Source organism: Pholis gunnellus (assembly GCF_910591455.1).
Source record: "Pholis gunnellus genome assembly, chromosome: 20".
Classification (NCBI taxonomy): domain Eukaryota; kingdom Metazoa; phylum Chordata; class Actinopteri; order Perciformes; family Pholidae; genus Pholis; species Pholis gunnellus.
Window position 1 is genome coordinate 17098633 of NC_136547.1, and position 24441 is coordinate 17123073.

General features: G+C 49.0%; 1 protein-coding gene across 3 annotated transcripts in view; it reads left to right on the plus strand.

Annotated features, from left to right (window-relative positions):
* mpp7a (MAGUK p55 scaffold protein 7a) overlaps positions 1-24441 on the plus strand; it is a 109664-nt gene that overhangs the window by 48014 nt on the left and 37209 nt on the right. For 2 of the 3 annotated variants that reach the window (XM_079181648.1, XM_079181649.1), the window contains exons 5-6: positions 5590-5670; positions 12251-12382. In XM_079181648.1, the coding sequence (XP_079037774.1) occupies positions 5590-5670; positions 12251-12382 (213 nt within the window). The remainder of the gene's footprint in view (positions 1-5589; positions 5671-12250; positions 12383-24441) is intronic. The other variant, XM_079181650.1, reaches the window with a different exon arrangement.

Here is a 24441-nt window from a genome sequence, read left to right on the forward strand (position 1 = left end):
AAACCGGTCTCTAGTTCATATTCGTTATGTTCCTCTACTCCTTTAATTGAGGATTTTCCTTTAATTTGTCACCCACCTACACACACATTGTTTGTGTTTGAAAACCAAGTAAATGTGATTTGCTTATATCCAAATCCAGAGAGTCTCTGCGTAAAGTAGAAAGGCAGTTTGTCTTTTAGATGTTATGCAGATTAGACTTCAGCTCACAAGTTTATCTTTCCCGTTTGCGTGCAGTAGCCTCGGCAGTGTTCTCTATCTCCTCATTACCCTCGAGCGAACTACGACTTGTCGTCTTCTAGACTCACTCACTGTTGCAATAACACAACACCGCCCCTCTTCTGCACCCGACCCCCCCCAGCCTGCCGCCCACTCATTATTGCCCAAACATCAAGACCACGAAAAATCGAAAATCCGCCCCTGCGAGGAGAAACCGATAATCGTCCTGGGCCAGAAACCCGGATGGGAAGGCCGATGATGGATGGGCCCGCGTGACAGCAGCAGACAGACGACAGATGATCGTGGAGTTGCATCATATAAACATTAGTCTGGGGGAAAAGAAGAGGGAGCGTCGCTGATGGCGTGCGGTCCCTCTTCATTAGTTAACCTGTTAATGAGAAGTCAGCACAGAGACAATAATGGGACTTTCTTTCCGTTGGCCCTGCTGCTCGTCGTCAAGCTGTGAAAGACATTTAGTCTGATTTATTGAGTAAACGTCCGGTGTCCCGGCATTTGTTACAGTGTTGTTCATCTGCAATATTTATTGAAACCCACATGTGCACATAAGCATGCAAGTGCCCCCACACACACACACACACACACACCTGTGTAAACCCAAGAACCAGCCTGGCACGGGGAACGGAGAGGAGGAAAAGCCCTTTTACTGGTGTGTGTGTGTGTGTGTGGGTGTGGGTTTGTTTGAAATCCCCAGCTCTGTTTATTGTAATCAAAGTGCCTCCGACTGTTCCACCCCTACCAGAGAGCCGGCGGCCATACATCATGCTAATTAGTCCCGAGTCAAAGGGGAGAGACGAGGGAAAAGAGGGGCTGACGTTTGTACAGTCGGCGAGGCGGAGGGAGTCCAGAGTGTCCCGAGGCCGTCGCGTAATAGAGAGGCCGCCTTGTGGTCCAGAGAGGTTTTCCTGACCGTTCCGTCCTGGAGGGTTCACATTGGGAGTTCCTGTCAGGACCCTTACCCCAAACCAGGACGGCCTATCTTGAATCTTTAGGCCCCCAAATAGACTTTTTATTGCTGCTTTTCTTTCTGTTCCTACCCCTGCTGTCAGTCCTGGCCAACCACAGAACACCAGAACAAGAATTCCACCAGATTCCGACAAAGCTTGAAGGATCGCTTCTGTTTCTCTTTCCTTCGTCTTTGCCTCCCCAGGTTGTGGCACGAGGCCACAGGCTGCCCAAGAGACCCCCCCCCCCCCCCCCCCCCCCCCTCTGCCCCAACTATCAGCCTCCATCTCCCCTCCCTCTTACAGATCGTCTCTCTCATTCTTTTTGTCAAATTACAGACTTTCAAATTCACGCTTCCTCGCGAATGCCCCGCAAAGCGTCTCCTTGGGATTATCAGGTATCGGAATAAATCCCAGAGATGGTGTATCAAAGCGTCTAGCAGCACACCGCAGTCCTGAGCCCCCCCCCCCCCCCCCCCCTTCCCTCGGCTGGTCGAAAAAAAGAAGTGTATTTTTAAAGCGGATTGTTTTCCACCCGTGTCACCGCTCCAAATGAACGCCATTGAAGTGGTGGCTGAGGGCTGAAGTGCAACATGAGAGATCTACAGTTAGATTAAATTCATTTCGGGCTCGGGTTTCGGGTAATGGAGGCTTAATTTATTGCCTCACATAAAACGACACTTCAACCCCCGACTGCCCCCGGGCTGCACTGTCTAGCACGCACAGCAGGTGAGTGCCGCTGCTCCAACAAACGAGCGCCGCCAACCGCCGCCCGGAACACGATCGGTACCGGGCCCGGGGACCAAGCAGTGTATCACGCACGCATTAAAAACACGTGTTTTATGGACGTACATGCACATTTATTACCGCACACCCGGCTTTCTCTCCAGCCCTCATTAAGACTGAAATAGAAGCCGCGTTGCGGAATGTGAGGAACAGCGTTACATTAATCAAAAGGGGCAAAATCAGCCTCGCACGTGAAGCTCTGTCCATCCAATCGGGCTCCATCAACCCCGTCGGAAAACACAAAAGCTCAGCACGCCACTTCAACAGTGCCGGCCTCGTTCCCGATCCGCAGCCATCGCTTGAACCTTGACTGCCCCCCCCCCCCCCCCCCCCCACGTAGACTCCTTTTCCTTCTCTGGCCAACTTCCAAATATCTTTATTCTCACCCGGATCCCTGCTGTTACTCGGGGAGACCACTGGGTGCCATCAGAGGGCACTGGTCCTCAGTGCATACCTACAACTGGTAATGGGACAGGGACAGACTGACTAAGAGAGAGAGAGAGCTTCCCCAATGTCAGTTTCTTAGATTACGCTAATTATAGCTCCACAGGCCTTCGGTAGGTCCAGCATGTACTTGGTAGAACAACTTTCTCCTATTTGTTCAGCCTGATTAGGGAATAACCTTCATCCCACACTATCTCCTAATGATTTAGTCTCCCTGTAACTGAAGAGTGCTATTCCTAAACTGGATTTGTATTATGTACCCGTTTTTTTTTCATACTTTTTTGAACCCCCCAAAAACTACATTTGGATTGAAGTCACTTTTAGAACCATTTTTAGCTCTCATGCAAATTAGATTATTTGCATGAGAGAAATTCATCTATTCATTACTTCCTATTTAATTTTTCTAAGAGTGTGAAATTCAGTATTTAGACCGTGGCACTTTAAAACTTTTATTGAAACGTATAAAAAAAAGAATAAAAGGAAAACACCTTGTGTGCATGACTTCACAAAATCAAATCAAAATGCTGTATGAGCATGAATTCAGGTTAAGCGCCTACTGTAGTCAACCGATGCGTTATTGATCAGGTGCATAATAAAAGGTTAGTAGCTTAATATGTTTTAATAAAAGGCGCTTTGACATAAGGTCAGCTCTGATGTATCGGCGGCGATGCATCAAAGCGGCGAGCCCGTAGCCGCTCCGGGTCAACGGAGAGCTGTAAACTGGCATGCCGGGATCAAACTTATCTAAACAGTGCAGTGCCTGCCGTGACATTTAACAAATGAAGTAAACACCGTCTCAAAGGAGGCCGCCATCATTCCCACATTCTCCGCGAGGGTCTGAGGACGGAAAGTGTGACTCTAACATGGAAGCATGAAAGGCAAGAGAGCCGAGCGTGTTGTCAAACATGTCCCGTCCGTCCTCCCCTCTGAGTTATGGGACACGGTGCTGTAATGGGACAGTGTGAGGGACCGGAGATTTACAGCTCTCCGTCTGTCTTTGTCTCCCCTCCCTTTGCTGGCCGGCGGCGAGTTGATGGATGGCGGCGTATCGGAGCGAGAGATGTCCCCCCCCCCTCCACACACACACTCTAAAGACCCTGACCCCGATTGTCCCCACTCCTCCCTTTTCTCACACTTCCTCCGACCTTACACACTCCCAGACTCCCTTATTTTGTATATTTGAGAAAGTGAAGTAATGCAGGGTTGACCGAGGTTCAGCTAGAGCAACCTTGACCGCCGTGACTATTCATTAGCGCTGTCTCTCTCCCCTCGGGGTGGTGTTGTGGGGGGGGTGGGGGGGTCAAAGCTAATGGAAATAATGAAAAGAGACCCCTCCTGCTTTTTAGGGTTAAAGTGACATAGCGTCCTCCCTAACCTCGCGCTAACCCTCGGGGCCCTCCTGCCTTTACCTCCACCTCACCTCCGTGGCTTTATTCCCGCACCGCGGGGGTCGTTCGTCAAACAAACTGGAGCTTTCTCCCCAACCTCTGTCCTCATCCGCCTGAAAGCAGAACGCCCCCCCCCCCCCCCCCGTCCCCGTCCCCGTCCCCGTCCCCGTCCCCGTCCCCTCCCTCTCCCCCTCGCCTTATCTGTTAGGTGACGACAACAGAGGCACCAAAGTGATCCATGTGTGTTTTCACGCTTCCTTGCTGCAGTGCTTCGTTTTAACATACATGTACACAAATAGTGTTGATCGCCCTGTAGCATTGTCCTGCTTTTACTGTTTGTTTTATTACATTTTCATCCACTAAGAGGTGATTTGTAGCTGTAAAATCGTATTGCTTATTAGAATAGATTCTTACACTTATCTCCCAACTGTTTTATGATTTACGTATGTTTTTTATTTTTGTCTCGGGGACATCGTCTATCCTTTTACCCCCAATTTGAATCAAGAAAAAGGGCCACGGTGGTGCGAAACAATACATTATTCATTTAGTCTTGTTTGCATTTTCCAAAAATTAAATAAAATACCAAATTTATTGCTGTTATTTATTAAAATGATGATAAACATGTACTGAGAGCTCCTTCAATTGTCATTTAATTAGGATGACGACTAAAGATTATTTTCCTTGTCAGTTCATCTATATTATTTCCTCCCTTAATTGCTTATACTATAAATATAATATAGCTCTACATCTCATTCATCTTAAAATATTGCTGCTTGTTAATGCAGAAGTGAGTGCAAAGTGCACCAAACGGAAATATAAAGACACACAGATTGCTTTGATGTCTTCATGTTTAAAACACATGCACAACAGCACACAGGACACATGAGTGTGTGTGTGTGTGTGTGCGCGCGTGCATGTGTGTGTGTGAGACAGCAGACAGACATCTCCCGATCCCCCAGCCTTTTTCGGCACAAGCAGGGCTTTGTGTGCGGCAGGCTCGCCTCTCCGCTCCACACTCGCACCGCGTCCAGCAGGATCGTCCATAAATCAGAGCGCGGGGCGGAGGAGCGTGGCCCGGGGCTTTTTTTTTTTTTTTTTTTGGAAAGCTCCCCGAGTCGCTTCGTCTCGGAGCTCCCAGACATTCATCACGAGCGCAGCAGTCCAGCGCGGTCCCGCCGCTCAGGAGACGCTCTCACAGCTCCCATTGTCTCTGAAAAATGATCCCTCCGAAGCGAAGTTGTAAATTGAATCGAGAGACGAATGGCAACAAGTGCGAACTCTAGGGCCCCGTGACGAGCCGTGGCCCTTGCCTTCCATTAAGATGCACCTAATTTAGCACAGTATCATCTCTCCCGTCTGGTGGGCCAGAACCCTTGAGCATACAACTCTACTTATTACACATGCTTTGGAGCAGTGGTTCCAAACCTTTTTTTTTTTTAATCCTACACATAGTATAATACTGATACTTAATCTGACACTGTGCACAAATACCGCGTTTTAAAATAATATTTTGGACTGCGTGCAAGTCAAATGTATCTTTTTAAAGAGGTTTATACACAGACTTTTGTATAAATTATCCAGTAAGTGTCTTATTATGATTATAATTATACATACATATCATTTTGACCGGGACCCCATTTTGGGAACTACTGGTAATAGTAGTTTCTATCACAGTTATCTCTGCTGATCATCACTTTTTGAACACAAGATGATGGGATTATTTAGCTTCCCATCAGCGTGTTTAATAGGCTTCCCTGGTATATCATATTGTATTTGTGTCTTCTCCCCTGTAGCTGTCCAAGGAGCTGGAGGGGAAATCCGCCAACGGAGAAATCAAAGAGCTTCTCAAACTACTGGCCTCCCCCCACGTGAAGGTGAGTTTGGCTCCCGGTCCGTTCATTACGGCCTTAATTCAATTCAGCACTCAGCGAATGTTAAGAAAGCACAAGCTCTCTTTTGCGGAGCACCACAGTATTGTCTTTAAAAAAAAAACACACAATCTTTGGCTCGTATTCTCACTGATGTCATCACACAAACGGCGCGTGTCACTCGTTTGTTCACTCAAAATAGTTTGGCGCTTCGATCCGGCCCCTTGTCTTGTCTTCACGGCTGCTGGGCCCCGCCGGTCTCTTTATCCAGACACAGACGGCTACAAAAACGGATTTACACATTCTTATTTTTAAATGCGTGACTTTGGCCGTCCGTCAGTGCTCCCGCAGGTGTCTGAGCCAGACGGCGGGGATGGAGGGGAGAGCTGGACGGGACTCCTTTCTTTAATGCGCTGTCGTCATGCTTATTTGGGCTCTGCCAGAAACAACAGCTCAGTATGAAGTCCTCTCCCAACACATCACACACACACACACACACACACACACACACACACACACACACACACACACTTACAGTACATTCACATATTCAATACTTCTCAGTGTCGAGGGTTGTGAAAAGACGAGGGGGTTCCCAAAAGGATCAGGCTCACAAGTCAGATCAACATGTGGGATTTTGAGCGCCTGCGCTAGTGATGTCATGATTAATCTCTCGAAATGAAAACAATACAGTTATACGCATATAGAGAGACTGACCGGCAAAGCGTGACGAGTTCATCACCACGTCACCAGCAATCCACGCACACCATCCCACGTAGACACACGATGGAGGACACGCGCGTTCCAAACGCACGCAGCCGCTGTCCCGAAGACAAACGGTCCGAATCCATCACAGCCCCGGCTCGCCTACTTTGCTACGCGGGGACGTCGGGGTCTCTTTAGTCTCTGTCGACCCCCGAGGTGAAATGCGGCGGCAAACGAGCGCCGCGCAAGCGTGCCTGTGTGAGAAATCTGTGCGTTTTTTGTATTATTTCGATTGCGCTTACAGCGGAGGTATTTGGCGTGGCCGGGGTCGATCCATCAAAGCGCGGAACTCGCGAAGAAGTCATCGATCTTAAACAACTTCATCCGCCGAGGTGAGGAGAGGTGAAGGCAGCAGACGGGACTGTGGGCCAATATCATATTAGTATAAGTCGTTAAAGGGAAACGTCACCCTAAAATCTAAAATACATTTTTATTCCTCTTGAGAGAGAAGTGTGCATCTACTTGAAGCTTGTGTTTGTAGTCTTTAGCTCACCTAGCACCACTGAGCTCGCTAACGTCACAGTTGGCGGGTGTGGTTCAGCAGAAAGAAAATAGTTCCTGCATGAATCTGCACACAGCGTGTCTGTGGATTATCTCGAGTAACTGGGTCACGATTTCTGGAAAGAGACGTTGCTTTTGAGTTTGTCAAATGTATTTTTCGCCATCTAGTCCCATTATATTGGAGAGAAGGCAGACGTCTCTACGGTCAATAGCTTTAAAACTAGGAAACTCACGCCAAACCAATGTAGATTGATAGATAGCACATATGGATTTTTGATTTCAGGGTGACCTGTCCCTTTAAGAATGGTTCCTTAGAGGAGTGTCCCATCAGAATTTAAGTATTGCTTTGTTTCACACATCACATTGCTGTGAGATTATTGAAAACCGTACGCAAACAATATGATAATCTGTCCGTCAAAACACCAAAGAAAGCTGGAGTCACAACCCACGGATCCACAAGCTTCAGTGTGTCCGGTTTAGATCGGCGGCGCCCCGTACCCATCAAGTTGAGCGATTGACACCTGCAATGCGTTCCCACACAGTCTCTCTACCGCTCAACTTTCACGACCTCTTGCGCGTTGGTTCAGGTTCTGAGCACCCGGGCCTCAAACGCTGCTCGCTGGAACGCTCGGTCAACAATAGATCAGCTCCAGCACCTCTGTTCGGAGGGTTAGGGCTTCGACTGCAACATGCTGACGTGTCGGGAGGCTTCTTGGCGGTTTTTCTGACATTGCGTCTCAAAGTCTTATAGGCAGCATGTGTGCTTGGGGAATAAAGTATTGAAAAATCTCGTTCTGTCTCCATCTGCCCTCCAGGGCACTTGATACCGTACCAGCCAGCCCCGGTGTAAATCACAGGGCCGTGGGTGTAAAACACAAGCAGATGGCTGCTGCCTCTGAATGGCGTCTCTGTGCGATAGTAACTGTATCACTCTTAATTATGGCTGAAATGATCCATTCCTAGGGCGGGGATATAAATCAGGCTCTTTAAAAACTCTCCCCTCTCTTTTTTTCTCCTTCACGCTCTTCCTCGCCTCAAACTTTCTCTTTTTTTTTTTATGATTTGCACATGAAAAAACAACTTTCAGCCGTATTAGCCCTCCGCCCCCCGCCCAGCCAGACTAATATTGACAGTGATGAAAGTGCCAATTATGACGGCCGGCTGTTTCCGCCGGCGCGTATGGAGGTAGGAGTGCGCGCGCGCGCGCGCGTGTGTGTGTGTGTGTGTGTGTGTGTGTGTGTGTATACACGCATGCAGGCAGTGTTTGACTCTGAGGCAGCGTAGCGGGCCTGAGGTTCAAGGCTCGGGGGGGGCGGCTGGGCCCGCAGAAGCGTCTCCCGAGGCAGGACGCACACGGCAGAGTCCTCCCCGCCTGGGCAGAGCGGTTACCCCCGCACCGATCCAGCACCGCCAGCTGAAAAACGAGTGGGCCGGTGACCGGGCGGGGGGGGGGGGGCTCTTTTTAATGAGAGGCCAATGCCAGGAATGTACGGGCAGGTTTATTTAGTCAAGCTCTGTGATCTGTTTTTCTAGGATCCCTATTATGCCTAATGAACACAAACACACGAAACCGAGAAGAGGACGGGACGCCTGGAAAACAAGGGTGGCTTCGCCTCCCCTTCATCTTCCTTCCCCCCCCCGTCCCCCCGGGCTGCGGGCTCTGTACGTGGATACGACTCCAGATTTGATTAGGCGGCTAATCTGCCAACGCCGAAGCATGGCGATACCCACCGACTCGTATCAGGCCCAGGAAGAGAGCCCTCCACACACAGACCTCTGTGTGTGTGTAAAACATTTGTACCTGCTCGCATGTCAACGGTCAGCAGCCAGGGCCGCGTAACCATGTGCTGTCTATTAGCATGCAGCTGTTATTGCTACTTCCAAGAGAGTTTTTACAAGGAATTAGCTGTGGCTCTGTTACGGGTTGTTAGGCACGGCGTGGGGGAGAATGTGCAATGCCAGACTCGAGGAAGTGCCATCGATGAGAGGACTCTCAACGGGTCAGGATGTTAGGCCTGATGGATAGAGTTCAGAGGAAACTGCAACTGGCAGGTTAGTGGGGGAAAGGTGGAGGTGAGTGTGAGGAAATGTTTAGGGTTTCTCTTAACATTGTTAGCTTTGTTTTGTGATATTCAATTTACTACTGCGACAGCCACGTCTTAATCTGAAACACATTTGTGTTCAGTGATTAAACATCGAGCCTATAAATGGTCAGAATATTAGGGAAAGATGCGTGTTTTAATAACCCGAAGCCCGAGTTGACATGTTCACATTCCTTATTTGTTCCACCAAGAAGTCCGTAATCCAGCGTTTCTCAGTTTGCTTCGATATAAATCAGAGAAAAGCAGAAAACCATTTTGCAGGAAGATAAAAAAAAAGAATTGTTGATTAAATTTGTTTTAGTGGGTTGAATGACAAATGGTTCCAGTACGCCTCCAGTCTCATTCCAGGCTCCGGTGCTGCACAGAGTCAGCAAAACACTGTATAGTTCTGCTCCTCACCAGGACCTCATGGGTGTCCCACCCCCCGCTGAGAGGCTGACGGACGCCTGGCTGACCCGCACGTTGTCGCGACTCAGATCAGGTGCTGTGACTGACAGTCAGACACCATAAGGAGAGCCGCAACACCGCATGTATCCAACCTCCAGCTCTAAAATGACCTCTACGGGTCGGCTGTAACGGCACGCACAGGTTTTTCACCAAAGGATGGATTCGGAAAAACTCAATATAACGTCAAATATAAATTTCTCATACCAACAAAAGACAACATAACAAGAGATGGTGTCCGAAGCATTCCCTGTGATATTTTATTCAGCTCTGAATAAAGTGCTACTTCCAGTGAAAGCTTATAGCTGTTCACACCAACCGCGAAGCAAATTTGAATGCGGGATGAGTTATGTTTATATGCGTTCCTCGCGCTAGACGCGCCAGAGAGAAAGGAGGGGAGCTTACCGACATGTAGATACCAAGGTTTCATCAACCGTGGCCGAAATAACCACTATTGCTGCTCTGTACGTGTTGTGGAAGTCCAAGACACGCTGGAAAACAATAACGTGATCCGGAGGCGCACACAACAGCTGTATTCACTCGCATCGGCTGGTTTACTAAACTCAACTGATTTTGTTATGATTTAACTGCAAAAAAATCATTCAGCTTTGAAAACGCTCGTTATCTGATTGGAGTTGGGATCGATTGGTGCTCGGCTATGCCAACATTGTAGCTGCTCCATCAACTCTTAAAATAATGTAATCTAAATATGGCAGCAACGTTATTGTTTGTACCATAGACAGACCGTGGTACATACACATACATTCATACACATGGCTTCGTCCGGTCGCTGTGCAAATACGAGGTGCTATCGTAGAGCTCTGGGTGGCCACCGATTGCTACAATATGTGACAACAGGAGAATCTCAACACAGAGTCTTTTGCAGCACAGTTTCACGGCAATTATTGAATACTTTTTTAAACTGCAACGATGCAAATGTCGCGGAAATTTGCACCAACCTGCGCTAATTTGTATTTTTGCATTGTATGTAATCGCGCGGAAAGTGTGCTTTGCGTTTGGTGTGAACACACTATTACAACACAACATCAATGATCTCATCGCTGCAATGCAACACTGCAACTGTGAACTCTCCATCCGAACCTTGACAGACGGTGCAGAGAACACAATATGTAGTGTGTTATATAAATCGAGCACAGGTTCAGGATCCCATTCAGTTTGCCTTTCTGTTTTTTTTATTTTTTTTTATCGACCTCATCTGCAAACAGTTTTGGTTTCCTGCTTTCCAAGAGAATATTTCAATAGTATAATGACAGCATCCACAGACATACAAGACAACACAAGAGTGTGTGTTTATGTATGGTGCAGATGAAAGCCAGGAACGCGATGTCAAGCCTGTTCTGAGAAATGAACCAACTGATGCCGGGAACCTTTTGGGGGGAAAGCAAAAAAATACATGAAAGATAAAACTGAAGACGAGCAAACAACGAGAAGAAGAGAGAGGATTAATGGCGTTTGAGAGAAGTTTGGACAGGAGGACCGAGACAACAAGAGAAATTCAGGGAGAAGGAGACAAAAATGGAATATGTTCTTCTGGGAATATCAGACAATTTGTTTTTCCACTTTGTCTGGTCCGTAGGGTCATTTTGAGTCGGAACCTTTTTGTGGGTGAAAGTTGAAAGTAAAATTCTGCCTTTTATTACAGACTGAACAGGCCCATGAGTACAGTGTTATTAATTCAGACCGGAATAATTACTAATCCACAAGAAAGTCCCGTGTAATAAACCGCCCTTTTAAGGTCAGGACCAAGGGAATTAATAGACAGTCCTCACAAGTGTCCCAAGACCAAGTGTCCCCCGTGTGTGCGCTGGTCAGCGTGTCTCCCTGTGGGTCCCGGCCACAGAGCTCCAGTTGCGTCTCCTCCTCTCATCTGCTCCCGGTTAGCAACATCTTGAGCGCTGTACTGCAGCATGCTCCCATGTCATAAAACACACTGCTCCTCTTCTCTCTCTCTCTCTCTCTCGCTCTGTCTCTCTCTCCCTCTGTCTTTCTCTCTCTCCATACTGTTGTCTGGCACATGGGGTGGAAGATGTTTTTCTCACTTTTCTCTCTCCCCTCCTCCCTCCCCTCCTCCCTCTCCTCAACCACGGAAAAAGCAGCACGCGTCCAGCTGCGTCTCGGTGCGGACACGGAGTCGTTAAATAGTTTGAGAAATGAAGGTCTCGATGGCATCATTCTCGTCTGCTCGACATCTCTTTTTATTTATTTTTTATTTTTTTGTATGTCTGCTCGTGAACACGTGAAATATCTGAGGCCGCTGAGAGCTTCATTACTTTGAGGCTGCCGCCGAACCGCGCAGAACATCGCAGAACATCGCTTCTACGAGTGTCCGCCACCTTCGGCACTGAAGGCGGGGGCCGCGGTTGCCCCCCCCCCCCCCCCCCCCCCTTCTCCCCAACACACACACCCCTTCACTCGCGGCCCCTGGTTGCCTATAATCAGAGAGACGTATGGAGGGAGAGTGTGGGCCTAATGACCATTAACGCATGTAGCTACAACCTCTGGCTCTGAACGCGTTCGAATCCATCACCCAGCGCTTGAGGGAGACCCCCGATCCATAACCGTCCTCCCTGCGTGTTCTCTGTCCTGCTCGAAGAAAGAAACCATAGATTGAACCCTTAATAGCATATATTGCTACACTTTATTTGGCTAATTAGACCGAGGTGAAGCCGAGGCCTGTTTTCGTCTTGACTGATGACCCTTGCCTCTTGTTTCTTTCCCTCCCATCCACCCCTCTATCCCTCTCCTTCCTCCAGAGCCTCCTGTCGGTCCACGACACTATCGCCCAGAAGAGCTACGACCCCGAACTACCTCCGCTGCCTGAAGACATCGACGACGACGAGGATTCCGTGAAGATCATAAGGCTGGTCAAAAACAAGGAACCTCTCGTGAGTAGCGTTGGCAGTGGTCTTGACAAATGATGTGGTTGGATTCGTACATGGCGGTTTCCAGCAGCTCCCACAGCTTTGAACGATGGTTTTGGGAAGCTAACGGGTCGTAAAAAATGGTGCGCCCCCTGTGTCCTGGGTGTCGAGGCCCCGACCGTAGGCCGCAACATTCCAGAGACGTTTTGGTTGCATGTTGTTCCCCGATGAATGTCTGCAACATAACTGCATCATCAGGTTCTTTGCTATTTGTGTTTGACATCTTAATGCTGGGAAAATCCTGCTTTCTAAGCTTTGTTTACTAATCCCCAACTTTCTGAACACCCAAAGCAGCAATCACACCACAAGTCAGGCCAGTACCGTACATGTTTTTTTTTTCCTGAGACACTTGTCTGTGGGAATCTAACCCACAACCTTGAAGTTGTAAGCGCACCAAAACCGACCACAATTGCCCAGCTCCTGGCCGCGGGTATTTTCAGCCAGTCTAGGCTCGGTGTCTGCTATCGGCTTCCTTTTTTCTATCCTGGTCAGCGTCGCTCTCTCATTGTAACACGTTTCTCACGTCCAGGCTCTTCAGACGGTCTCGCAGACGTCAACAACCACCCCTCTGTCTCGGGGGCCCCTTCTACAGCGGCGGCATCTTGGCATTCTCGCTCTCACTCCGCCCTTTGACCTCTGTGTGTGTCGTGCGACGGCTGCCATTTCCGCGCATTCCCCCTGCTCTTCTCCGCCAGTGCGGCACATTTGGGAATGGGGCTTCCGTAACCCCACAGAACCCAAATGGCGCCGGTTCTCCACACCTTTTAATTTTGTTCAGCTTTGCTGCGTGATTACTTTCATTGTTTCGGCCATTGATGCGATTCCCTCGACTGACCTCAGCGCCCTGCGACGCATCAACACTCCGGTCCTCGGGCGGCACGTCAAAGACCTCCGTCTGTCATCGTAGCACTGTTGTTGTGTGCCCGAGGCCCCGCCCTGCTTTGATGGGCGCCCGGACGTGCCCTGGCCCTCGGCCGCCTCTATTTTTCACTTTGTGGTTTTTCGCCCCGACCACCATCTTGGCTCCAGGCCGGCGCGCTCCCCTCACCACATCCCCGGGGGGGAAGGAGAACACACCTAAGCCATTTTTGGGCCCCTGCCTCGTTGCATGTTCCGCGGAGCTGCTGAGTGTAATAATGTGGCTTGCAGGAATTCTCCCGCTCGACACACATTGTCGCGGGCGCTTCCTGCTCCGGCCTCTCCCCCCACTCTAATGTCAGATCACATTCCCTGAAACCATAATGTGATTTACACCCACACCCGGTCAGCTCCATCATCTAGCTGCTGTTATTCCGTTACACGACCCGATTCTTTTCTGTCTCCGTGATTTGGCTCCTGAGAACATCTGAAAGGCACATTTAAGACGTGTGATACCGTTACTGTACAATACTGAAGGTGTTAATTATGTTGAGTGTATTTATGTAGTAATGCCATCGCTCCGTTTTAGTTTCTAGGTTCATGCTGCACACTTGTTATTGCGTGTTTCCAGTGTTCTTTTAGGGGTCAACACTAGGTCAGTTTTATAAATACCGCCCTAATTTAAAAGAGCTTGCATTTGATGTGGCTCTCCTAAACGCAATGTATCATCAGCATCACCGCAATATTGCAGCAGTGGCTGCTTAGTTTTCTACCAGTTTGGTTCTGTTCACTCCCAGCGGGCTTTGATGCATAACAGGCTACAGAATTAGATTTATAGCAGGAAATCGAGTCATGATCACTCCCAACCTGCATTGGTACAACACGTTCTATTCATAAAGGGAACAGCAACAGACGCTAAACTTTCCGTTGCGTCTGAGTACACAGAAAAACAGGATCAAACTATGCAACGGTATCTCGGAAGAAAGAGTCCACCCCACTGCCGCTTTCTCCCAAGTATGTCTTAGCTGCCCTCTCGCTGCCCGTAGGACCCACAGGGCACTACCGCTGCCCACAATCTCCTGTGGCTATAATTTAGGCCTGGCTGTGGTGTGGACACAGTGGGATTCTTCTGCAGGGCATAGTTGTTCTGTGTGTTCATGAAAGAAAACAATGGATGTTAAACGGCTGCTATTTTGGCGGTAAGCCATGTCAGAAATGCCATGGGAGATGTTCTTTGGGCTCTGAGACGAGGGCAACGTGAATCCCCTTAAGAGACTGCACTCTGGGGCAAGTCCTCGGGACCTTTAGAGACCTCCATCTTCCTATTTGCATCCACACACCCTTGAGTCAAGACTCTTCACCGTCTTGTGACCTTCTGAAGAATGAATGGGCCCCGAGAGAGAGAGAGAGAGAGAGAGAGAGCGAGCAAGACTTGAATCCGTCAAATGGTTCCTGTGGGAAGGGAGAATAATGCTGTAGTAAGCATACAGCTCCTACTATATACCTCTGTGTAGCTAAAGGCCTTTTCACACCAAATTTGTGCTTCGTAGTTTGTCCGTTTATTAACTTTTCACACCTCAGGTGCCAAAGTGAAACCTGTGGAACTTTACTCTTTCAACTCCACGGCAGCTCTCTCTTTCTCCTAATGTAAAGACATTTCCTCCTTGATCTTTAACCTCCTCCACTGCAAAAAAAAGGAGAAAGAAATACAAAGTTTGGACAGCATTTTAGGCTGAAGTCGGAACTCAAGAAAGAAGCATGTGCTCCAGCACCGCATCACTCCAATTGCTGTGGCTGTTGTATTTGTTATGACGATTTTTAAACGCACAACATGAGCATTTAAACAGCCCCTCGCTCCGTGACACCACACATACATGTGCTGACATGCCGACGACATGCGTCAAAATCTTTGCACCATTTTGTGAAAATGGCCCTAATGGTCCTCACGTTACTTTGTCATCTGTGGAGGTGAAGCTACTGACCCTCTAGCTCGGTAGTACATTTAAAGGTCCTGCATCTACCGCTGGCCCCTGAAACAACTGTCATCCTGCACATCTTTAAAAAAGGGGAAACCGACCCTAACGAACGGTAAGATCGCACGTTAAGGAAACGGACGGCGGGTCGGATGCTCGCGGTGAAGTCACAGCCATTCCACCAACCAACAAAAAAAAAAAAAACTCTTAATTGCGCCGGGGGTCCTCGCTCACTGCCGCACCAAATTGATTTGGATGTGCCCTTTAACTCGCAATTTCACATAATCAGCCTGCAATTCTCAAACTTGACATCATAACAACGCGGCCGTGCAATATCTAATTTCCTTTCCATCTCTCCTTACTTTGCTCTCTTTTATTTCCCCCCCCCCCCCCCCCCCCCCGTCTGCCTTTGTCTCGTCCTGTACTGCTGTGGTTATTGTGGGGACCGGGCTGTAGTTAGCCCTCTCCTTGTGACTCATCCATGAAGTTAATTGTGATTAGTTGAGTGGATTGTAGGCAGTAGCGCTGATTAATTGCTATCATTTCTCCGAGCGTGACTTCCTGCCACACTTCGGTGAAACTGTAAAAACTCCACAACTTCCTCTACTTCTTCTTCTTCCTCCCCCTTTGTTCCGCTGCTTCCCCCCCCCCAAAAGAAAAACCCGGTGGATTTATAAGCCCAAGCGTCGGGACAATGAAATAATTGGGTTTGGAGAGCGTCATAAACATACAGCAACATCAGCCCAGCCATGTCTCTTTTTTTTTTTTTTTTGATTGAAAGAATGTGTTATTTTGGATAAGGTTTCAGAACCGTTTTTTGGCGGGGGGGTTGCGTCGGGGCCGAGCATGTGGCGGCGCGTATAGCTGATATACTGGTGAGGTTTCGCCTCCGGTGATAAAGTGTTTGAATGCAGACTGACTAATAGGAGAACTCTGGACAAAACGTTGGAGGGAGTTAGAATGCACTGGTGTTACACAACTCCATGTCCCCGGGCCAAGAAAAAAGATCCAGGAGGATCGAGAGAGGCCGAAAACATGAGCTGCAAAAACGTCCACCTTAAAAAGTTCTATAGTGTCGTAATTCAGGTGTCATTTTCTCGGTGCTGGTGTAGTGATGTGCCTTTTTTTTAGACCGTTTGTAATCATCTTGTGAATTATCGGCTAAAGAACTTTTTGATTTTTGCCGTGGAGGAGCCTCAGTGTCGCCCCGAAGAATTCTGGAAAACCTCGATCCTTAAACAAAAACAAAAAAAACCTCAGTGTTTGTGCGAAGTTGTCATCGGCGGTGCAGAGTCGACTCGCTCACTTCTTCCATCTCCAGGTTGTTAGGCTTCATTAGCAGCCACGCAAGCTCCACCGCCAGGAATGTGACAGGATCGATGTCGGGTTCTATCGCTCTCCTCTCTGCTCGCCGTCCGTTGGGCGCGCGGGATTGGCTTTCCCATCCTGACCGGGTGTCACCGGGGGTTGCGGCTGAATGGAAAGCGTGGACCGCAGTGTCCGTGCCATCCTGTTGGCAACGCCAGCCTGCATGGCGTCCCGCCTGGCACCGGATAGCACCGATCAATACGGCTGTGCCACCACGGGGGCATCTGGACTTCAGATTATACGCCCACGAATGGCACCAGTGCAGTTTCTGCACACACACACACACACACACACACACAGATGACATGTCGGACATTATTATTGTAAAAGCTCCAACCGCGTGATTGATGCCCGGTGGATTTCCTTTACTTAATAAAGGGAGTCGATAATTGCGACGAGACAGGAAAGCCATGCGATCGATTTTGTGACGAAGTTGTTTTTTCCATGAACAGCAGTCGCAGGAATGAGCCACTGGCAACTGGACATGCCATGCTTTCCCCATCTGCGGCGGGCGGGCCTCCTCTGACACAATTGGGACGGTCGGATCGCGGCCGCTCTGATCCCCTTCGTCTGGAAGCCCTCTCAAACACATTCATCCGGATGCTCTAAATGCCCGACGGTGTAAGTGTATACAAACGCAGGTTTACGCCGTGAATAGAGTTTATGAGAAATCCCCGGAGAGGCGCTCTTGATTGAGACAGTTATCAAAGAGAGGGACCAGATAGATGTGTTTTCTGTCCCAAAAGTGACTTTTTCTACTGTCTGTTTACATCAGAACGTGGAAAGCGAGGGGAAAGTAATGACACTCGCTGGGAATTAATGGAGCAGCAAATGAGATTAGAGCCGACAGCACACATGGTAGTGTTTTACGGATCGACCCGTGTGCTTTAAAAGCAATACGTCTTTCACTTGATGGATTAGGCCGCGGCGTCCTGGGAGCGTTGCGAAGGAAGATGGAGCACCGACGCTCTAAAACATGAGGACAAGTGGAGAGCACTGCTGGTGTTGACTGTGTGTGTGTGCGTGTGCATGCATGCCCTAGGTTCAACTGCCTGCCGTATTCCCTGCTATAAAGTTTGTATTACTGTTTTTGTACTGTGAGCTTAGTTTTTTTTTGGCGTGTGTTTGCGTATGTGTGTAGATATAAGTAATGTTGATACGGGTCATACTGTATTATTTATTTATTATATGTTGTAATGGAGCTTTCACAGACGGATGGCATCCTGTATACGAAGGATCCATCCAGAATTTGCACGGGAAATGCAGACGTATAAACATTTTAATTACGTAGTTCTGTTTAACTTTTGCACAAAATATTGTTTTTTACACGAGACCGTAAGTGTTGGTAATATAAATCCTTAAAGGCTGGACACTTGTTCACTGTACAGGCCTGCTTCAAAATGTCCCATTTGTAAATGCCAAAGTGAGTAAAAAAGTGTCTTTGACCTTTTTATTCATTCAGGGGAGTTTTCTCACAGCTACACATTTTGGCCACAGAGCCTCCTCTCTAACCTTTTAGACTAGAGCCAGTTTCAAACCCCTGCACCTGAAAGGATGTTGTAATTATGTCTTCTATTGTGTTGCAAAGTCACTGAATGCAAGTGAAATGCCCACTACAGAAAAAAGAGATAAAAAGTAACAAGGTTCTTGTTTTATAGTTGAATACCTGCAAATGATCATATAAACTTGGATGATTTGTTCAGAAACTGTTAGTAATATTAATACAATCCATTCACAAAACCAAGGTATTTCAACACATTGATGCAAAAAATAAAAACCGACAATTTTGCACAATTCCGACATGGAAAAGTCCCCGTGTTTGTTCCTGTGCGTGTGCTTGTACAACACTCCCACCACCACCACCCTCGCAGCCCGTTGAGTCGTGAATGTGAAAACCCGCGCAGCTTCCAAAAGCCACATCTGAGGCATTCCCAGATCCTAATCTCACGGCCCCTCTCAAATAAAACCTCATCCTCCCATCGTGTGCAATCATACACACATCCCGGGCGCTCCGGCTCTTTTCCGCCCGCCGCTCCCGAGAGCCGGCGAAGCCCCCGAGGCTGAATGCGGCCATTGTTGGCCTGCCGTGGGGCCGGGTTCCTCCTCGGCGGCCCCTGCTTCCCGGCCCACTTTGGAAATGAGAAGTGACATGTGAAAGTGCTGTTTTCTTTTACGACGGGATAACGACGGGGAAAACACTAAACAATCCCAGAGCAGAGATCGACCGCTCTCTGTGACACAACTGTCTCTTTGTATGCGCTCATGCAGAGCTCTCAGACAACACACACACACACACACACAGTACATAATGACTAAATATCTGGCACTGTCCAGCTTGTAGCAGAGAGACGGCGATTCCACTCAGTCTACATGGTGATTCATGCGGACGGTACGGAAAGAAATGCACACATCGGTCGAGATAGCCACGCAGATTCACACGCCCAAAATTCACCCCCCGGCACCTGTCTGAGGTGCTGACGGTGGGCTGCTAAGTGTGTTTTCATACCAGCTGGGTAATGACATGCGCTCACATTAAGGTTTAAAGAGGCAGAGGAGGAAAAGGAAAGAGGGCCAGGAGGAAGATAAATGAAGGTAACCCTCTGCATCACGTTACCTGGCAGCTCCTCCTGGAACCTCTCCTCCGCCACCGTAATTATCATAATAATGACCCGCAATTTTCCCTTTTTCTCAGTATACTTGTTAATTACTGGTAGGTCAGGACCGGGGTTAAGGCAACATAAAGGGAAACCGGAGTCTGGTTTAGTGCGAGAGGGAGAGTGGGAGTGAAGAGAAGGAAGGGCAGAGTCGCTTTTATTAGTTGCATTCACAAGTGATTTAATAAAGCAGGTTGGAAAGTCATGCCCGGGGGGGGGGGGGGGGGGGGGGTCACCCAGAGGGGATCGGCCAGCGGCGGCAGCCTCGTTGCATCAGCTCGGGAAAATAATTTGACGTTTAAAACCTCGGGTACCTTTCACCGCTTTTCTTTTTCTCTTCTTTTCTTTTCTTTTTCTCCCTCTTTGCAACAATAATATAGATTTTCTTCTGCTAATTCTTTACAGCGTCGTATTAATCTTTATCGGTGACCGTGAGGCTCAAAGGATTTTCTCACCGTGACCCGAATGCGCCAATATCGCATGATTTAACTCCTTCCGAGCGGCGCTGTGGCGTTTGAGGAAGTATGTAAGAACTCGTAAAAGATGCTGGACGCTGGTGCGCGGAGCGGTCATGTGTTGGGGGGGGGGGGGGGCTCTGTGCCATCTGAGTGAGGTAAGATGAAATGACACACTCCAACACCAGATATGATTGGAGGTAATTGTGTTTTAATGTCCAGGAGGCCCATTCCCACTTTTGTATTTTGGTTTTTTCCACCGGTCGACATCTGGTGCGAAGAACGGCAGCATGTGTTTCCACTACACTTGTATTTATACCTCTAAACACAGCAGTCAACACGGCAGTCGGCAGGAGTTTATTGTCGCTGTTACACTTTTGCCCGTTAAGTGACATCATGTCAAAACACGTCGGCCTCTCCGCTCGGGGCCACTCGCGTTTGTTTGCCCTTGTCGCTCTCAATTTGGAGGGAGAAATAATGTTTCGTCAAATGCCACGGCGTTCGGTTCGGTTCACGGGGGACGATGATTCGAGCTTCTCGTAATGGGCCTTTTAAAATGGACCTTGGAGTGGCTTCAGTTGAAGGTAAAGAGGTCCTCGGATCCTCGGCCGGCACCAGACAGGCCACGCATAGCCCGCCCTGGACACCGAGACGAGCCCGGCCAAGTCGACTAGCCAGCCCTCTCGTCATCCATACAACCAGAGTACAAGCCAGCCGGCTTCCATCATGTCATCCATCCATCCATCCAGTCCATCAGCCAGAGGGCACTCTTAATTGCCCCGTGAAGACTTAGCTCGCCAGAAACTCATTGTGGCCAATCCCAGCCGAGCTAACGTGATGAGACATCCAGCTTGTCTTACCCCCCTCTTATCTGCTTAAGTTTCATGGCACTACCATGCGCCAACAGTTCCCTGGATAACGTTGCCTTCACTCCATTCCCTGTAATAAACACACAGTCTCAGACATGAGGGGATCCAAATTTCAGTCCCGGTTTTCTCTTTTATATAAAGTGTTGTCGGCACTGTATGAGGTGTGAGCCATTTGTCATCACGTACTTAATGCGGTGGCCGTGTCAGCATGTGAGCTCCGGTGCACGCGCCCGGGAGGGGCGATGGCTTGATACGGACGAGCATCGCTCCAGTTCTCCTCATCGCACGGCGTAGGCTAAGCCGTTGCGTTTTGGCCGGCCCAACAATAACAATCGGAGGCATTTATGTGTTAGAAACGGGGGAAACAGGGCTGGGAGCAGCGGGCTGCATATGGAGCTGATCACGTTAGGAGTGGAGGCTTCGGGATCGCCTTACTGATGACTAATTGACCGCAGCTAGGAGGCCCTCCCCAGACCACGATGACCCCCGCTCTCGTCTATGTTTGACTGTGTGTTTCTGCCCTTGGACGCTTCACTTCTGTAGAGACTTGCCTCTTTTGAGTCTGATCCTACGCCCATCTAAGAGTGCAAACGGCAGCAATGGCTGACAAAACAAGGAGAGAATCGGCCCCTGTCAACATCATCGCCTCTAGTGCGCGCCGTGCTATCTTTTTCCGCGCATTTGAGCCACTCGATGGCTAAGTGGCGCCTCGTCTCTAATTGCTAACATAGCGTAGCCCATTCATCAGGCTGAGCCACTGTCCAGCATCAATCATCCAGTCTTTTGAGGGTTTTCTCCTGGGCCGGTTTGGCCAGACTTCAGGTGGAAGCTCTCGTAAGAACGCACGCACGGACACGCTCCCGTGCACACGAAAACACACCTAAACACGCTGTCACTCATGCGTGCGTGTGCTTTGACAGAACCCCCCCCCTTCGGACTTCCTGCACTGTTTCCAGTGCACGAGGGAAAAGTCTGAAATGGCTTCCATGTGCCCGCGGGCGTTGAGGTGCTTGGTGCAAACCCAACCATCAGTTCGTGCTAATCCCCAGCTGCTATGCCAGGAAGCCCATCTTGGTGCTTGAGGGTCTTTACCTTGTTTCTTCCTTGTGTGTGCCCCCCCCTCCCACACACACACACACACACACCATGCAGCTTATTTAGGTTCTAGCCTGACTGTTTATGTATTTGTTTAACAGAGCAGGGACTCCTCATTAGTGGCCATGCTTGGCTGGATGCTGATGATGGCACCCATAGGGTATCAACGCACAGGGGGAGGTGATGCCGAGTTCACGTTGTTGGATTCCCCCCCCCCCCCCCCCGCTGCCTCCCAGTGCTTCCAAGGCATTCGTCAGGCCTCCAGGAGAGGCTGGTGTTCCCCTGGAGGATTGAGAGAACGAAGGCCGACTGTAGATTGTAATGAGGTGGAGGGTTAAGTGTGGCGCTCCCGACATAATCAAGCATCAGGAATAATGGGGTACTACAGAACAGAAGAAAAAAAACGTGAATATTTGAGGTGATTACAATAGTTTGTGGTCGATTTGAACCTCAACTGCCTGCTGCCATCTTACACTTAATCCCACGCTTCTGTGTCTCTGTGAGCTTATGTGACGAAGGATGGTCTACGTAACATTGGTCGGAGAGGCGCCGACGCTCACATCTCCCAAATCTCAACAACAATGCGTCAATGATTGGTTGATCCCAGAGAGGCAGCCTTCAAAAAGCAAAGATGCACTCATCTTCATGTTGTTATTAGGTTTTTCATTGACTTATAATCTAAGTTCTTTCTTGACAAGTAAAGCCAAATCTACTGCTTAGATTTTTGGCACTGGAAAGCTCAGCGTGACATGCAGAATTTGTCACATTCACAAACATTCCTACATATGGAATAGAAGGGTAAAGGACTCCAGTGAAATTCTCTCTCCATTACCAATATTCTTGTGTTTCCTTGCTCTCTGTCTCTCTCTCTCATTCGGTCTTTCTATCTTGCTCCCTCATCATATCATTTTCTTCTCATTCATTCACTCTTCCTCTCAACTCCGACCCCCACTGTCTGCCTCCTACCCTTCCCTCCCAGTCAACTTGTCAAGTCCTGGCTCTCCTCTGGTCTTCCACTTATCCTCCGGTCTGGCTCGCTCGCGTTGCCACTGGAGCGCTTTGGCTTCTCTCAGCTTTTTCTTATCAGACGGAGCTCATTTGGCTACCGTACCGGGGCTGAGTTCAGGCTGGGGCTGGCCAAATGAAGAGGGAGGCTCCCCCCTCCCTTCATAACTCCCTCGCTGCTGGCTGTTGGCCTGCCCGTGAATTCCCATCACGTTGAAGGGTAATGGGTCAGATGAGAATCGCATCGAAAACAACGTCTGCTTCAAATAGCTCCTTGCGGAGAATCAGCGAGGTGTAAAAGAAAAATGAGAATTGGCAAATTTGTCCACTGACGCCCAAAGTTTGTTTCTTTTCTGCTGTGAAAACACATAAAACGTGGTGGTTTCAAATGGGGACGGAATGGTCTCCTTGCTTACCCAAGAGATCTGGGTTCGCGACCCCATCCGTTCGTGTTTGCACGCCAAATGTGCTGCTCTATAATCACCACTGCCACTCGCAGTAAAAGTGGTAAAAGTGGTGCTTCTAAATGGCATCGGGGTTTCAGCGTGTGATTCAAGCCATATGTGTCAAAACACGACTTATATCTACGCACCATGTGTGAGCAGATTCCATAGATAGGCAGAGTTTATGCAGACAGCCTGTTGTCCTTACAAACTGAGTCCAAGGCTCTCTCGCTCTCTCTTTCTCTCTGTGTAGTTAGCCTTTAGACTGCCACCAGCCACCAGGGACCCCGGGGGACACAATAAAAACATCCATCACACCACTGGCCATCGGCCAGCTCCAAAGAAGGAGAGTCAGAAAGCAAAAGCGGAGAGAGAAAGTTAATGACCACATGTCTGAATACTCCTGCGAGAGTTCCTGCAGACTCCCCATCTCACCCTGTCCGTCTCTTTCCCTGCAGCGCTCTATTCTTTCCGTCTGTCTGGGGGTCATTGCATCACATACAGCTGCTTTAAGTCACACCGAGAGGTTGTACGTGACCCTGACACCGGGGTCTGACAGTGCCCTCCCCTCTCACTGACCCGCTCCACCGATTTCTCTCCTACTGCAACCTCTCGGGTTTCTTTAATTAGCCCCATTATTCTATTAGGTCCGCAGCTCTCCGCAGACCGAACCGCTGTCTTATCCCGGTGTCCTTCCTAATCTCCACACCCGAAAAAAGGCCTTGAGGAAACCATTATCTAGGAGGAAAACCATTAGGTGTGAACAGGTCGTGAAAACAACCAAGATGACGTGCTAATGGCATCGAGCGAAGTGGCACAAACCAGAAGCTCCTTTGGTCTTTTGAGGTTTTTTTTTAAATGTTGTATATCTCCTCCTGTGCTTCCCATCGTTGGTAGTAGCCAGAACTACTTCGGGCCTGTCGCAGGAAGGCAAACATGAAAATGACACAAACCGGAGCGGAGCGGCATGACACACGGCGAGCTTGTTGTTGCACTCCTGGGCGGCAATGGATTAGGACAGCTGAAATAAAGCACGGACGTTTTTCTTTCTTTTCTTTTTGCAACAGTAATAAAAACAATCTTCCGTGATGATGGGAATAGCAGCTAGAGAAGGGTGGAAGAATGAGTTGCAGCCCCGGTAAACCGTCCGTCGGCTAGACGCCGCATCTGTCTGGTTCTGGTCGTCGGGGGCCCGAGCGAGGATGACGCCGGGTTTGCAGTTCGCGATCCTGTTCCATCCAGCCAGGCTGGGGCCTCAATGGTGTCCGTGCGAGGGGCCGTGACAGGTTGGCACCCATTAAGC